Consider the following 16,498-nt stretch of genomic DNA (forward strand, 5'->3'; position numbering starts at 1 on the left):
CAGTTTTGGAATTCCTAAGGATCTTTACCCAGATTTGGAACCAGTCTTGGATCTTGCTAGCTTGGTACTTCTGAAAGAGGTTGTGCCTTTTTCCAATAATTCATAAACAATAGTAACAAATCAACAAGGTCATAACTGCAGGCCTTTCGGCTGGACTGCATCTGACTTGTGGCCATTCAACTGCCAGATGGCTTTGCACACACAAAGTAAATTGAAGGTGGGATTGTTGGGGCCTCTTTATTGTCTCTTGTTGCCAGGACAACTCATCAGTAAAGTTCAAAGGACTTGGGAGGTTGGATCTGGGCTAGCTGACCTCTTACTTATTCAAATTCCGTTTCCATGGAGACCTTTCCATGAGGCTTTTACAACCACTTAAGGAGTAAGGCTTGGAATTTGCTTTGATTCACTGCACCCGGTTTCTCTTTGTTAGGCTGCTGTTTGCCTCCAAGCCACTTGCGTTTGGTCTTAATAACAGCACATCAGACTGGATAGGTTGGGAAGGGGGTGGGGGATTGCTTTATCATGCGATTCCTGGGTCCCTTCCCCTGGAGCTCAATTAGAAACAAAGTTGACCTTGCTTTCAAAGAGGGAGAGAGAGGAAACATGCTTTTCTAACTCTGCAGGATCTGCTTTCTCAGTACACCAGAGGAGAAACAAGAGTCCAGCCTGTAATCATTCTTCCACAAACAAAAACAGACTTTTCAGAGCAGATTGAGCCAGCTAGGTTGTAGAGGATGCTTCTCTCATTCAGCTCTTGGCCCCCTTTTAGCACACTTTCTTAAGCACAACAAAGTCCTTCATTTCAGGAGAATTAATCAGCCTTTGTCACTGAAACGGGGATGTTTCTCTTTGCTCCAAGAGGGGGTGGGGGGAATCCAGGCAGCTGTTCTCAGTTAAAATGCAAATGGAGTTTGGGATTCAACTTCAAAGTCCTTTTACTGGAGGGGAGCTCAAAATAACATCATCTTTTTACTCGAAGGGAGCAAAAACATCAACATTTATTTACTGTTCTGCCTCTGGCGTTGTAGGCTTGCTGGGACATGCAGTTAAGCTTAGGAATTCAAATCAAGTTTATTATCAGGCATTTTTAATAGCAAAACTTACAGTTTAGTGTTAAGATACTTTTGATTTTCCATAATCTGTCCCATCATGTGGTGTAAAAGATGATGATTTTGTGTTGAGCAGAGATACAGACACTACTATTCCGGTTCACAAAGGCATTTAAACTGACCGGCTATAAACTTTGCACAGGGCAGAATGCCCCAGTGTCCAATCAGAAACACAGATGTGATCACATGTTATGGAACTACATTTCCCACAAGGCAGTCTCTGCCTACATTACCCATGAGGTAGTTTCTTAAAGGAGACAGTTCTTAATTCCTACACTAGCTATATAAAAAATGGCGCCGTGGCGAAGACTCTGTTCACCTGCCCACAAGGAACATGCCGCTTCTGCTCCTCCTTGCCCACAGAAAAGATGGGGGAGGAGCGGGGGAGGAGCATCCTGCTAACTTCCATTGAGGTTGGATTGGCGGGTGGGGTGGGGGGAGAGTGACTGTCGCCAGAGGTCAATGCTTCCTCGCGGCGAACCCCTTAATCAGCTTCTGGGGGAGGGGGTGTGTGAGGGCAGATGCTCCCTGTCGCCGCCCGTCGAAGGATCTGCCCTTCACTAAAATGTCGGCGCCGATAAGAAGTTGTGAGTACTGTAGACGTTGGGAGGAGAAGGGGGGGGACTGAGAGGAGAAACACCCCCCCCCGTGCCTCTAGTTAGCCCATGGAGCAACAAGGGGAGGGGGGCGCCTGGGTTGCTAAGGGGGGAGAGAGTTAGCGAGAGAGAGAGTTTGCAGAGTCAAGAGTTCGGATCCTGGGTTCCCCAAAAGTGCCTGTGCAGAGAGGCAAAGCTAGGATACCTGCAAGAGACTTACGACCCTCAAAGCGCTGTAGGGAACAGCAAAGGGATCCTGGTCTAAAAACTATGAGCTAGTAGGAAGGATCCCTCAATTCCTCCCCCCCACCCGCCGCCCCCAATTCTGTCGGGAGTCTAGACCAGCGTTTCCCAACCGTGGCAACATGAAGATGTCTGGACTTCAACTTCCAGAATTCCCCAGCCAGCTGGGGAATTCTGGGAGTTAAAAGTCCGGATATCTTCAAGTTGCCAAGGTTGGGAAACGCTGGTCTAGACAAAAGTTGGACTTCAACCGGCTGGGAAAACCAGAGCTGGCCGTGCTTAGCTGGAGGTTAGGCAAACTGCAGCCCAGGAGCTGGGGTGGGGGTGTGTGTGTTTATGGGGGACAGGGAAGGGTGCAAAAAACACTTTTTGGCATCTTCAGCACAAAGGAAGGACTTGAGGGGTCTTTTCGTTTGAGGTCAAGAAGAGAAAAGGGGTGGATTCCTTCAGATAAGAAGTGTGGGTGGTCACGATCCCAGAATTTGGTTTGCAGTCTTTCTCCTCTTTTCCCCATAACAACAACCTTGTGAGGTGGGTTGGGCTGAGAAAGGAAGGGTCTGCCTGGAAGTCACCCAGCCAGTTTTTCATGCTGCTTCTGGTTTCTAGGCCATTGTTGCTTTAAAGTATTAAATTGACTTTGGGTCGTCCCCCCCTCCCAGTGGGTTAATGATAGAAAAAGCATTCACCTGTGTTTGTCAACCTTAGCAAGCTTGAAGATGTGTGGACTTCAAATCCCAGATATCCGCTGGGGAATTTTGGGAGTTGAAGTGCACACATCTTCAAGTTACCACGGTTAAGAGCATAAGCATAACCAGCAAAGGTGAAGTGCAGAAGTTACATAGGGAGGCTGGGGCTTTGAATTCTCCCCCCCCCCCAAAAAAAGAATAAATGGTCTTGTTTTGTTCTTTTCTTAAATATTTTTTCTACTGCTTGGAAAGGCTGCTTAAGAAAGTGTGATTTGTTTAGGCAAAATTAATATTTCATGTGTGTGTTTATTTAGGCATTGTTTAAAATTTTGTCCCTTTTCAGTTATTCCCCTCCCCCTTCGATGTACATAACTGTGGAAGACAGCAAAGATCTCACTTCATAAATTATTCTCTTTCTTCTTGTGCATCTGTTAGAAGACTGTAGTTGGTGTAAAGGTGAATATCCTGAATAGGAAACTTCAAGCCTCAACTTTTGAAAGAAAAACAGCTGTTAGAATCTCCCTGGTATAGGATGAAAAAAATTTGGTTGAATAGCATGAGACCTTCCGGACACTTTAAGGGCAAGGATTTGCTTCGTGCTTAAACCTTGTAAGCACAAAATAAAGTGTGTGTGATTTTGTGTGTGCCCCACAAACCTAGAACCCTTAATTCCATTCAAGAAAATGAGGAATTGAAACCTGTTAACTTTTCTCCAACATCACAACTCTCTGTGGTACTGCTCTGTAGAAAATTTTGACTTTCTACAGTGTCCTATTATACCAAGATTTTCCTGCATCAATTCATTTATTGTAGCCAGGAACAAATAAACACTGAAGATTTCCTACATTTATGTTTAATATTATATGCTACTTTAGGAAATCTGATGGCATTAACAAGTATTCAGATTTTTTTTTTAAACGTTGACTTGTTTCCATTGTTTGGGAGTAAAAGCATTAACTTCTGCCTTACCTTAATTAAATGATTGCAACAAGAGAAGGGACTCTCAAATTAATTCCATGTATAGAACTTCCTACCATATTTTCTTAAGCTTTTCAATGAACTATCCAAAAAATTTTTATTACTTTTTAACAGTCATTTATTGGTCCAGATGATGGGTTTACAGGTAGTCCTCAACTTAAGACCAATTGTTTTAACAATTGTTTGAAGTTATGACAACTTTAGAAAGGATGCTATCAGCCCGCAAAACACCACTAAGCCATCATAAAATCCCCCCTCCCCCAGTCACATGGCAACATTTCCAGTGCTTGGAAGCTGGTTTACATTGGCTGCTATGTCCTAAAGTCATGCGACTGTGATTTGCGACAGTTTCTGGCAAAAAAATCCCCACATTTGGGAGTATGGATTTACTTAACAACCACTACAAAATGGTAAAAAATAAGGTTTGGTTCCATTGATGTGACCGGAATGACTTACAACCAAAATTCCATTCCCAATTGCGATCATAAGTCGAGGGTTACCTGTACATTGGGAGAAGGGAGCTGTCCTTATTGGGGATTTGAACTCAACTGTTTGTGAAGTCCTTCAGCTCTGGCTCTCTTCTTACTGCTCTCTAGAACTACTTTGGATAGATGGAGAGCCATGTTGAAGCATGGCCAGAGGGCCAGCATTCCCAGGAGGCTCCAGGAGTTCGGACGGCCCCTGGAACTGAGGAAGAATGTGCTGTTCTCTACTCAGATGCTGAAGACGACCCCTCACTCTTGACGGTCAATGGAGCAGGCCCCCGAGCCCCCTTCCATTGCTCCGAATGTGACAAGAGCTTCCGCTACCGTTCGGACCTGCGCCGCCATTTTGCTCGACACACCGAACTGAAGCCTTTCCAGTGCCCTCACTGTGTCAAGAGCTTCAAGCATTCTTTCAACTTGGTGAACCACATCCGGAGTCACACTGGGGAGCGCCCCTACCGCTGTACCATGTGCCCCAAGGGCTTCCGGGACTCCACAGGGCTTCTTCACCACCAGGTGGTCCACACTGGAGAGAAGCCGTACTGCTGCCATATCTGTGAGCTTCGTTTCTCCTCCCGCAGCAGTTTGGGCCGCCACCTCAAGCGCCAGCACCGGGCATCTCCTGCCACCGCAGCCCCTCAAGCGCCTACTCCGCGCTGCCTGGCCTGCGGCAAAGAGCAGAGTCCCTTGGGGCACCTTTGCGCTGCTGGCCGAGGCCGGGCTGCCCCTTTTGGTTGTGGGGCCTGCGGGCGGCACTTCCAGCTAGCCTCTGAACTTCGCCGTCATTGGCTGGCTCATACCGACATCAAACCCTTTAAATGTCCAGATTGCGAGAGAGACTTCAATGCTGCGTCCCTCTTGGAACGCCATAAACTCACTCATGCCAAGGACAGGCCCCCGCCGTGCCAGCTTTGCTCCGAGAAAGCTCAGAAGAGGGATGGGCGGATGCTGGAACTGAAGGGCATGAAGGAACAGCCAAAAGGAGGTGAGCAGGAGGAGGAGGAGGAAAAGCAGCACAGCAGAGGCTGCCCATCCTGCCATTCTCCTGATACTCGTCCTCCGGACACGTTGTACCAGTGCGAGTGTGGAACCTTTTTTGCCAACAGTAGCACCCTTGCAGCTCATCTGACCGCACATGGAGGCGAGCCCTCTTTCACCTGTGGCATCTGTGGCCAGCCCTTTGTGAACTTGCAGGCCCTGGAGGAGCACCAGCTGAGCCACGCTGTGTCCACAGCCCCAGTGCCAGGCCCGGGCAGCGAACTAGAACGTCACCTGTTGCCCCAGCTGGATCTCCGGACATTCCCCAATCAGCCCGGCAAGAAACTCTACAAGTGCAGCGAATGTGAGAAATTCTTCCGCAGTCCTCGAGATCTGGACCGTCACGTCTTGGTGCACACCGGTGAGAAACCCTACCAGTGCACTGAATGCGGGAAGTTCTTCCGGCATGAATGTTACCTGAAAAGACACCGTCTGTTGCACAGTGGCGAACGTCCTTTCAAGTGCACTGTCTGCCACAAGGGGTTCATCACCCTGAGCAACCTCTCCCGCCATCTCAAGCTGCACCGAGGGATTGACTAGGAGGGCTGTCCTGAACTCCTAAGAATAACCCTCCTTCCCCAGCACTACCGCCATCCCACAGTGGCAGCCACAGATGTTCCCGTTTTGGAGGTAGACTTCTGCCTGATGTTTTCGAACTCTGCCTGCCCTCACCCTCCTTCCTAGTTCAGTACTTTAGGGCAAGGACTTGAAATGAAAGGATAAAAAATATTATTATTATTATTATTGTTATTATTATTATTATTTACCAATGTTCCACTACTGTTAATAGAATACATTGTACATGCTTGGCAAATTATAAGGTGTGTCAGGGAGAGAAGAATATCTCCCTGTTTATTGCCCTGATCGGTTTCAGAAAGTTTTTGATTTCAGAACAGGAATATTCAGAGCACGGGAAGAAGGTATAACAGGAAAAACCCCTTGGTTTAAGTGTCTAATGCCTGAAGGTACTTATGTCTGGGTGAGCTTAACAGTGCTGAAATGACTTTGGCCAATGATCCTGGAGAAAGAGCTTTGGGGCAGAGCCATTCTCTCTCTCCAAAGAATGAGGAAACTTTGTTGGATATTTAAAGAGGCAGAGTACTTCTTCACCCATCAGTATTTCCCAATCACTTTAGTACTGGGATCTTGTACTAAAAGGCAGCACAATTGGCCAAAAAGATAAATGTGCACAAATCTAACATGCATCATTCTTTAGTCTGTGTAATTTTCTTTCCTTTTTCTTTTGCCATTCTGTCCTTGATAGGACTACGGTTAGATGTACTTTCTGTTCCTCAAGGTAGAGAAATCTTATGTCCCCTCATAATAACCATTATTTCCAAGGTTAAATAGGAGTAACATGTTTATGTCATAAGGGTATGCATTGTAATTTATTGAGAATCCCCCAAAAGGTTCAACTTGATTTAGAGAAAGCCACTAGTACAAGATTTGAGAACTTTTACTTCACAGTATATATGCTACCAAAGGGATATTAGAAAAGGGATATTAGGTATTGAAAAATAATTCACACCATTGATGTAATAAAAAATCACAAAACTTAGCAGCCTGTCTCTTCCCCCCTCTGCTCCAAATATCAGCCTTTTATATATATTTTATCTCCCATATTTTTCCTACAGCTCCCACCAGCATTTCTAGCACACACCGTCCAAAGTTTCTTCACATCAACAATTTTACGAGGGACACTGGTGCAGCTTGAGAAGGGTGAATTCTGTTTCACATTTTTAATCTTATGATATGAAATGTTTTCTCCTCGTTTTAACTTATCAGCCAGAAGAATGCTCATTTAGGACACTTCTATTCCTTTCTGAAAATTGTGTAAGGGCCAAATAGGTGCCTTTGCTTTGGTGTGAAGTTTCAGGGCAAAGAAACTTAGTATTTAATAGAAGGCAAAGTTTAACAAAATAATTTAAAGAGCATTTGTCATTTTAAGGTAATACTGAGGAGCTGGTATATTTCTCCTTCATGGTTGGCTGTAGGAAGGGTGAAATTTTGAGTTGGCCTAAGATTCTGTATAATTTCAAAATGATATTTAAAACTGCTAATTTTGTTAGGTGCCTAGTAGCATCTTAAAGATTGAGATGGCCTGGGAACAAGGAAAGCTCACATTTACATTTTAATAATTAAATACGCAATGGAGAACAAGCTAAAAAGCAAGGCAAATTATCTAAATAAGGGATATTTAGCCTCGGCAATTTTAAGACATGTGGACTGGTTGGGAATTCTGGCAGTTGAAGTCCACATACCTTAAACTTACCAAGATTTGGTCACCTCGGCTTTAAACAAGAAATTAGAACATAGTGAAGAGTTGTATGTTCTTGAAGCTTACAACCCTAACACTGGGTTGCCTTTGCTCCATACTCTTGCCTGTCTGCTGCCATCCATAAGACTTCCTGGCTGGGCAGACTCATTTCTCCATTCCCTACAAATTCTGGATTCTGATCAGTGGTGGGTTCCGGATCCCGTTGCAACTGTACCGGTTGCAATGGGCCCAGCGTCCTCCACGTGAATGTGCGCAGCGTGAGCGTGCATGCACGCAATCTTACCCTCCAGCAACAACTCCGCGAGCCTCTGCAACGCTCCATCTGCTCGGTGGAGTGTTGCGCAGGCGCTGTATGTGCCATGCGCGGAAGCGCCAAAAAGTTTAAAGGCATGTTAGGACGGTGGGCGGGCGGGCCCTCCGGAGCACCATACTGGAACGGTACCCTGTGCTCCGGGCAGGCTCCAGTACACCCATACCAGGGCATACTGCCTGCAACCCACCACTGATTCTGATGGAGTAGCCCTTACCCTTCCCAATATGGAATTATTTGCTGACTAACAGCTGGATCTTCTCCTGGTTTTCTTTTTTTTCTTCTTCTTCTCATTTTTTATGTCCTTGGTAGCTCCTTGAACAACTGATAAACTTACGTTCCTGACCAAATTCCAGTTCCTTATCTTCTGTGGAATGTAAGCCTTGTATCTGGGCATTTCTGTATTATGTTTTATTGAAACAAAATAAGTGCACATGTGGGTATTTGCTTATGTTTTGGAAACAAAACCTGTCCATTTCTTCTGGCCAAGGGGTCTACTTTACCTGTCCTCTGCTTGAAAGCTTATCTACTTCAACGTAGGTCTCAAGATAATTAACCACAAGAGAGTGGGGGAATCCATCAGTAGTACTTGGGCAGTGAAATATGCCATCACCTAGGTTAGCTGGTTGAAGTATTTTCCAATATGGCTGGCCAGTATTGTATTTCTGTTAATTTACCATTATATTAAACCTGAATCATATACATATGGATTAGCATTTGCAGTTTTTAATGCAACTATCTTTCCCCCCCTTGATGTTTGTCATTCCAGGCATAAGGTTCAAGTGACAGCATGCTTATACACAGCAGTGAGCTTACTTTTTGTCTGAATTGTCTGTGGGATTAACCTAAACTCTAGCCATGGGCTAGAACAGGGATCTCCAACCTTGGCAACTTTAAGCCTTGTGGACTTCAACTCCCAGAATTCCTCGGCCAGTGCTTAAAGTCTTTAAGTTGCCAAGGTTGGAGACCCCTGGGCTAGAATCCTCCCTTGAACAGAGTCGTGGTAAAGGCACCAAGCTAGAAACCAGGAGACTGTGAATTGTAGCCCCACATCAGGCACAAAGCCAGCAGGGTGACGTTGGGCCAGCCACACACTTGTAACTGGAGTGAGAGGGAGGCAAGGCCAAACCACTTCCAAAAATCTTGGCAAGAGTACGGTTAGGACTAGTAGTCCAAAAAGTTGCCAGGAATGAGCAATGATGTGGAGGCACCTAACAATCCAGTTTGACAGAGCAGCCGGGATTGTTAACTCTCTCAAGAAACCAGTGTTTCTCAACCTTGAGAATCTTAAGAGATGTGAATTTAATGGTGGATGGGGAATTCTAGGAGTTGGAGTCCACATGTCTTAAAGTTATCAAGGTTGAGAAACACTGGTCTGCACTGTTCCCCTCCTCCCCCCCCCTTATAAAACTCTCTGGAGATGTTGCGACAAGGAAGAAGTAATACAAGAGCCCCCTTTGGACAGATGCATGTGTCAACTGCTGCCTTTTTGGCTGGCTCAGAAATTCTGGAAGTTAAATCCCACAGGTTGTAGAGTTGCTATAGTTTGCCACCCTTAGTCTAGAGGAACGATACCTTTGTCTCATTTATTTCAAAGCTTTGGCATATAAAAGGGAGGGAGAGGGGCCAAAGGTTCACGAAATGCACTAGAGGTAATCCTCAACCTACAACCATTCGTTTAGTCACCGCTTGGAGTATAACGTCAGTGACCCATGACTGTTTTTCACACTTAGAACCGTTGCAGCATCGCCATGGGGCATGTGATTAAAAAATCGGATGCTTGGCAACGGGTTCATATTTATGACTGTTGCAGTGTCCCAGGATTATGTGATCCTCTTTTGTGACCTTCTGACTAATGGAGTCTGTGTGGAGACCAGATTCATTTAGCCCTGTTACTGACTTAATAACTGCAGTGATTCACTTAACAACTATGGCAGGAAAGGTTGTAAAATAGGGGAAAACTCACTTCACAAACATCTTGCTTAGCAACAGAAATTTTGGTCGTAAGTCAAGGCATACCTGTACTTGTCCGTACAATGTGTAGCAATGGACAAGCATAATTGAATGTTTATCAACTAAAAGCAAATGAGCACCTGTTCTACGTTACAATGGCTCTGAAAACAGCTCACAACAGGTCTTCGCACTTACAATCAACACAGCATTCCCCCTGGATACATGATTGAAATTCAGGCGCTTGGCAACTGCCATGTACTTACAATTGCAGTGTCCCTCGGTCATGTGATCACTATTTCTAACTTTCCCAGCTGGCTTCCAACAAGCAAAGTCAATGGGGGAAGTTGGATTCACTTACTGATGGCATGAGTAACCACTCCTATGACTTGTTTAACAACTGTGGCAAAAGAAGGTCATAACATTGGGTATAGCATAGCCTTTATTGTCCTTGTGCATCATGTATACAGCGAAATTGGTTTTAGCCTCACTGGTGTAACCCATGACAAAAAATACAAACAACATAAATAGCATAAAAAATAATCCCTATGCAAGTAATTAGGGGGGAGGGACTGGTGCAACTCACTTAAAAACCACCTTAGTTAGCAACATAAATTCTGGTCCCAATTGTGGTCATTAGTCGAGGATTATCTGTATCAGAATTCCTGGCCTGAAAGTTCATTGCTGAGAATTTTAATTCCAGTATATCGTATTTCCCAGGTTGGGAAAGATTTACCAAACATCCACAATTGGAAGTAGCTGAAGCATTTAGCAATTTTGGAATAAAATTCTCTTTGGAACATTTTCACTGAAAAATAGCAGCTTTCTGCAGCAGTGTTTATGATTGGTAAAAGTTGCTGTCTTGGTCGACCAGAAGTTCTCCAGCTGGACAGACGTGGGGGTGTGTGGGCTCTCAAGAGTCTCACATGAACCCTGTCTGACAAACCATCTCTGAGATCTTTTTTAGATCAGAACCCCCATGGAGGGTGGGGGCTAAGAAGAAGGGGCAGCGTCTCATCAGACCCAGTGGGAGGCAACAGGTGGTCCCTCGCAGGTCAGAGATTTGCCCTCTGAATCAGAGTAGGGATGGCAGCATGGCAATATGGCTGACAAAATGCTGACTTCTAGTCAAAGCAAATGAACAGGAGTGCGAGGAAGAGATGAAAGACCGGTAAGAAAATTCATCTAACCCACAGCCATAAATCAAACTTGAAAAAGGCAAAGAATCTTGAGAGCACAGATAATATTGATGGTCAGACTACTGGGATTTTTTCAAAAAGAAAACGAAAAGGAAAATGGAAGGTTGAAACATTACACACACACATCCCAAGCCTTTTGCTTGAAACAATTCGGACAGAAAGGGAGAAAGCAGAGAAGTGACTCACCCAAATATTAACTCTAAATTTGGTTCACATATTGTTTTGTTTTTGACCTTGCACCCCCTTCCCCTGTGGTTGTAAGCCGCCCTGAGTCCCCTTGGGGAAAAGGGCGGCATATAAATCCCAATAAACCTTCAAACCTTCAAACCTTCTGACTTGAAAAGATTGTGTTTTTAAAGGAGTCTAGGAGCGTGAAGATTTATTTCGTCCAAGTGTCTCTTAACTAACATATCTTGAGCAATTCCAATTAATGAGAGATGGAATGCAACAAAAGAGAAAGATCAAGAAAAAAGCACTATCTCCTCATTGAGAACTGATAACCTAATCTTGCCTGTGTGGGAAATTCTAATTAACCAACAGCCATAAATCAGAACTTGGAAAAGCAGGGGTCAAAGAATAAACATACCCAAGTTTTGGCTGTATGCAAGCTTGTTCCAATTAATATATTTTGAGCAGCTATGACCAACGAGAGGTGAGGAGTAGCAAGGAAAGGAAATAATAACAGAGTCAAGAACTGGGGAAAGTTTTTTTTTTCTGCAAAAGATTAATATGGCTTCAGCTTCTCTTCCGGTTTCACAATAGCTGAATTAACTAAATTTAAGGTGGACCAGAACCTCGAAATAAGACTTTTATAACTAACTGTAATTATGGACATTAAGGAAAAACAAAAGACCAACATGGCTCCTGTCGCTCTTCCCCACAGCAGCTGAAGTAGATAAATTTAAGGTGGATCAGAACTCTGAAATAAGAACTGTATAACTAACTGTAACTTTGGAACTGGACATCATGGGAATTTGAAGAGCTACGTGAAATTATAAAAAATATGCATAAATCATTAAAATCAAGCCTAAATAGAATTTTGAACCCAGAGAAGCAGGTATTTAGAAGGCAAAGAAGAAGGGAAGCAAGATAATGAAGGGGTAAAAATGGAAGGAAATAAAAAGCAGACAAAAAACTCAATTGGCAGTGGTACAGGGAAAATTGTAAAATTTGTAAAAGCAATAATATAGCAGTAGACTTATATACCGCTTCATAGGGGGATGTGTCCCAACAAAAGGGGAAAAAACAGGCAAAAGATGTTTTGGAGGTTGTCAGTGGCATAAGAAAAATTGAAGTAGGAGATTACGCCACAAGAAAGAGAAATATTAAATATCTTTTTGATGGTGGCTTGGGGAAAATTGAAGGGTGTGGACGTGTCAAAACAAAGAAAAGGGAGAAGGCAAGAACAGAGAAGTTGAACAAAAGACACTAAGAAAAAAATCAGACAACTAGAAATTGTTATATGGGAAAATATAAAGCTAAGATAAGGGGTTTATTCCGAAATATGACAATAAAATGAAGTTGCTAACTGGTTGACTATAATAATGGAAAGATAATTAAATGAAGGTTAAAATATATGGAATATGGACAAATACGAAACTGATATGGGGAGATTGTAAAGCAGAGGTTTGTGATTCATTTTTATACATGATGTTAAACTGAGTTGCTAATTGATTAAATATGACAATTGGAGGACAATTAAGCATGGGTTAAAATATATGAAACATGGACATATACAGAACTTTTAAGATGATGAACAAAGTGAGATGTTTACCACTTGTTATTTTACATAGTAGATTAAGGGAATTGTAATGAACATTGAACAGTAAGGGTTGCCATTTATAGACAATTAACGGTAATCTAATCCAAGATATTGAAAAATGGAGAGGGAACATGAAATATATTTACAATGGGAAACTATTGAGATTTAAAGACAGAATCACAAATTGGGGGCATGTAAGGATGTATAATTATATAAATATAATGATGAGAATAGCTGGGAATTGTAACCAGGTCTACATCTCGGCTAAAATTAGGCTGGGGGTGGGGTGGGTTTAAAAGCACAATGACTGTATATGTATACTTTTTTGTTCTATTCTTTTTTAAAAAGAAGGAAGATATATGTTAAAATTAAATATGTCTATTGAAAAGGAATTATAAATACCATCAACATAAAATGGAGCTTGCGCAGAAGCTGAAATACACTAAGTAAATGAGATGAAGAGTGTGAAGTAGAGGAGAGAGAGGGAAGAAGAGAGGGATAGGAGAGAGGGCAGGGGGGGAAGAGGAGGAGAGAAAGGAGGAGTGGAAAGGGGAGAGAGGAGAAGGAGAGAGGAAGGGGAAGTAAAGAAGAGAAGGATGACAGAGGGAAGAAAGGAGGTAGAGAGGAGGAGGAGAGAGGGAGAAGAAAGTGATGGATAAAGTACAAATATGGTGTATGGAGAACAGAAGAGCCAATAATTGTTTTTAGGAGTTGATGGTAAGATGAATTGATGTAACCATTTAATAATACAATATGATGTTGGCTGTGTAATAGTATATGTGTGATTATATGTTATGAAAATGAAAAAATAAAAAACTTTATATACAAAAAAAAGTTGCCGTCTTGCTGGTACAGTAAGGAGGAGAATTTGCCAACAATATCAAAAATTGAATTCAGGACTATGCCCAACTAATGTGTTGTTCCATTCCTGTTTTCTCTCTGGAATTGACAATGTGAACAAAAGTAAAGAAATAATGCAAGGGCTACTAAAAGGCTATTGAAGAGGCAATGGGGGGGGGGGGAGAGAATCAAGATAGTGGCTGACTGCAACAACACAATTACATCCCTGTTCCTTTTTTACATGACATGGATGCATGGCTGATTTTATGACTTCCTGCATTGAACCTACATGTTAGGATTGTAGGAAGTCCATCTAGATCAGTGATGATTCACCTTTTTGGTGCCCAATGCCCAAAGTGCCCCCCCCGTGAATGCATATGTGTGTGCCTCCATCCCCAAAATGCAATGTGAGCACCACCCACGCATGTGCCCACGTTTCCTACACATTCCTCCCCTGTGCATGTGCTCTGCCCATTTTGGCTTCCAGAGGAAGCTTTTTAAGCCCAAAATGGGCACCAGGAGAGCCCACACGATATCCTCAGTTTCTCCCCAGCACGCCCAGGCTTCCTTCTCCATTCCTGCCTCCCATGCCATCCCTAATCTGCAGAGATCGGTGAAGGCCCCATGGATGCGTGGCATAGACCTGAATACTAGTTGGCCGGTGGAGGCACACGCATGTGCGGTGGAGCTGGGCTTGACGATGGCTGGCGTGCCACAGGTGGCCACCATGGATCTAGGTTTTGAAGGAAAAAATAAGACTGATTTTCAATCATCGTTTTAGCTGCTTCAAGCAATACAACTCTCTACATGCAACAAAGTAATATGAGTGGGTTCCTACAGTCCACAAAGCTAAAATGTGATCAGCTTTTTTGTGACCTAATAATTTAGCCAATAAATCATGATTAAGCTAACTTTGGCTTGGTGTGTTCTGAAGGTTGCATTGATGTGGTTTGAAGAGCCCCCCCCCTGCAACAGTAACTATGGCACCCACCAAACTTCACCTTGGTTACAAGCATAATCTCTCAGGAAGTTTACACCATATACACATTAGAAAATGCAAGCAACTGAAAGATACAGAAGACAGAATCTCCATTGTTGTTACAATTTCCTATCTCTCATGGTGCTCTTATTACAAAGGAGTTCTTCTAGCATGCTAAGTCGTTGCGCACTTTGGTTTGCACCATTTGCTGTGTAAACTCAATTACTTGTCAGCGTTCCAAATATCATCCAGAATGAAATCAGAGTTCAAGACATAACTTTCATCAAAGTTCCAATTTAATAAGACAGACATGTTGGTACATCTATGGAGACCTGAATCTGAAAGCTTCCTGAGTTTCCACCCAGTTGAAAGTTCATGATCTTGTCCCCACACCCACAAGTCCATCACATGGTCCAATCTTCCTCTGCCACTATGGCATTTCCACCCATCTAGTTCCGGTCAGGTGCAGAGGTGCGGAGACAAAGAATGACCTTGAGCTTCTAGAAAGGAATGTTTTATTGTAACAACATTCTACTCTATCCCCCCTCCCAATTCCCCACTGATGAAACAGCATAGTAAAGAAAGAGAGAGTGTGGCAGGCCAAAGATCCTAAAAGGAATAGGACTGCAGGCCTGACATTACTATAGTTTGTAAATCATGATTTCAGGCTTTGTATGCATGAAGCTGAACCATTTGTAGCTTAATCAGTATCCTGCAACTCGGTAAAACCAACCCATATCCAAAGTCATCCTTTTAATTTGACTCTCCCAAAACTTCCTCTTCATGGATTACTGCCTTGTCGTGACGAAGGGGCTTGCGTATCTCAATGAAGCTATGAGCTATGCCTTGCAGGGCCTCCCAAGATGGACAGGTCATAGCAGAGAGCTCCACTGGAGGCGGAAATGGCAACCCACTCCAGTATCTTTGCCATGAAAACCCCATGGACAGTACCAAAGGGGAAAAAGATATGACCCTGGAAGATATGACCCTTCAGGTCAGAAGGTATCCAATATGCTCCTTGGGAAGAGCAGAGGGCAGAGGGCTAAGATTGAGGGCAAAAGATGGGGATGACAGAGAGGTGGCTGGATGGAGTCATTGAAGCAGTCAGCGTGAGCTTAAATCAGGGGTCCCCAAACTTGGCAACTTTAAGACTTGTGGATTCCAACCCCCAGAATTCTGGGAGTTGAAGTCCACAAGTCTTAAAGTTGCCAAGTTTGAAAACTTCTGGCTTAAATGGACTCCATGGAATGGTAGATAACAAGAAGGCCTGGAGGAACGTTGTCTATTGGGTCATGATGGGTCAGACATGATTTCGCAACTAACAACAACAAGTACTTTTAATTTGATTCTCCCAAAACTAAATCTCTATTCCATTTCTTTGTATGTGTGTGTGTCTGCCTTCAAGACAACGTTTTGACTCTGGGCAACTGCTTAGACAAGTCCCTGCAGTTTTATTGGCAACATATCAGAAGGGGTTTGGTCCTTGCCTACTTCCTAGGGCTGAGAGTGTGTGACTGGCCCAAGGTCACCCAGTTGACTTCATGGGTAAGGCGAGTCTAGAGAGCATGGATTCTTGGTGTGTCTGGCATTTGCAGCGTGTTTATCATCTCTCACCTTGTCTTCTATTCTGAGAGATAAGCTGTGCAGGCTATTTTAGATAATCTCCTATCTTGATTTCAGCAAGGCTGGGAGAACCAGTTTGTCCCTGTAGTGTTAAGGTGTTGTCCTGGAAACCTGGAAACCACGAGTTCTAGTTCTGCCTTAGGCATGAAAAGCCGGCTGAGTGACTTTGAGCCTGTCACTCTCTCTCAATCCAATTCACTGCACAGGGTTGTTTTTCTTAGGAAAATAAGAGCTATCTGTGTTTGCTGTCTTGAGCTGTATGTGGGGGGAAAAACAGAGTGAAAAAAATATAAAAGGAAATCATGGTTCTTCACAAACGCTCCATGGTTTGCCCTAAGATTATTCTCTTCTTTGTTACAATCCTTAATCCTTAATGAATCAAAATGCCAAAGATTTGCTGCTACAGGTATTCCTTGAGTCAC

At 43.5% G+C, this 16,498-nt stretch overlaps 1 protein-coding gene across 3 annotated transcripts; it reads left to right on the top strand.

The window, feature by feature from the left end:
• The first annotated feature begins 1,551 nt into the window (after nt 1-1,551).
• FIZ1 (FLT3 interacting zinc finger 1) lies at nt 1,552-8,427 on the top strand. Of its 3 annotated transcripts, XM_087713966.1 has the most exons (3): nt 1,552-1,696; nt 2,978-3,090; nt 4,209-8,427. In XM_087713966.1, exon 3 carries the CDS (start codon nt 4,224-4,226, stop codon nt 5,673-5,675), a length of 1,452 nt encoding a protein of 483 aa, XP_087570092.1. In that variant the 5' UTR covers nt 1,552-1,696; nt 2,978-3,090; nt 4,209-4,223; the 3' UTR covers nt 5,676-8,427. The 3 variants fall into 3 exon arrangements, with proteins under 3 accessions (XP_087570092.1, XP_087570091.1, XP_087570093.1); XM_087713965.1 differs by having other exon boundaries at nt 2,978-8,427; XM_087713967.1 differs by lacking the exon at nt 2,978-3,090.
• The last annotated feature ends 8,071 nt before the right edge of the window (nt 8,428-16,498 follow it).

Source organism: Thamnophis sirtalis, unplaced genomic scaffold, assembly GCF_051295495.1.
Source record: "Thamnophis sirtalis isolate CommonGarterSnake01/CBP01778 unplaced genomic scaffold, rThaSir2_p1.2 scaffold_4, whole genome shotgun sequence".
Taxonomy (NCBI): domain Eukaryota; kingdom Metazoa; phylum Chordata; class Lepidosauria; order Squamata; family Natricidae; genus Thamnophis; species Thamnophis sirtalis.

Bases quoted from the DNA above. Each gene is read 5' to 3' on its own strand.
- FIZ1 (XM_087713965.1), top strand. From the start codon at position 4,224: ATGGAGAGCCATGTTGAAGCATGGCCAGAGGGCCAGCATTCCCAGGAG.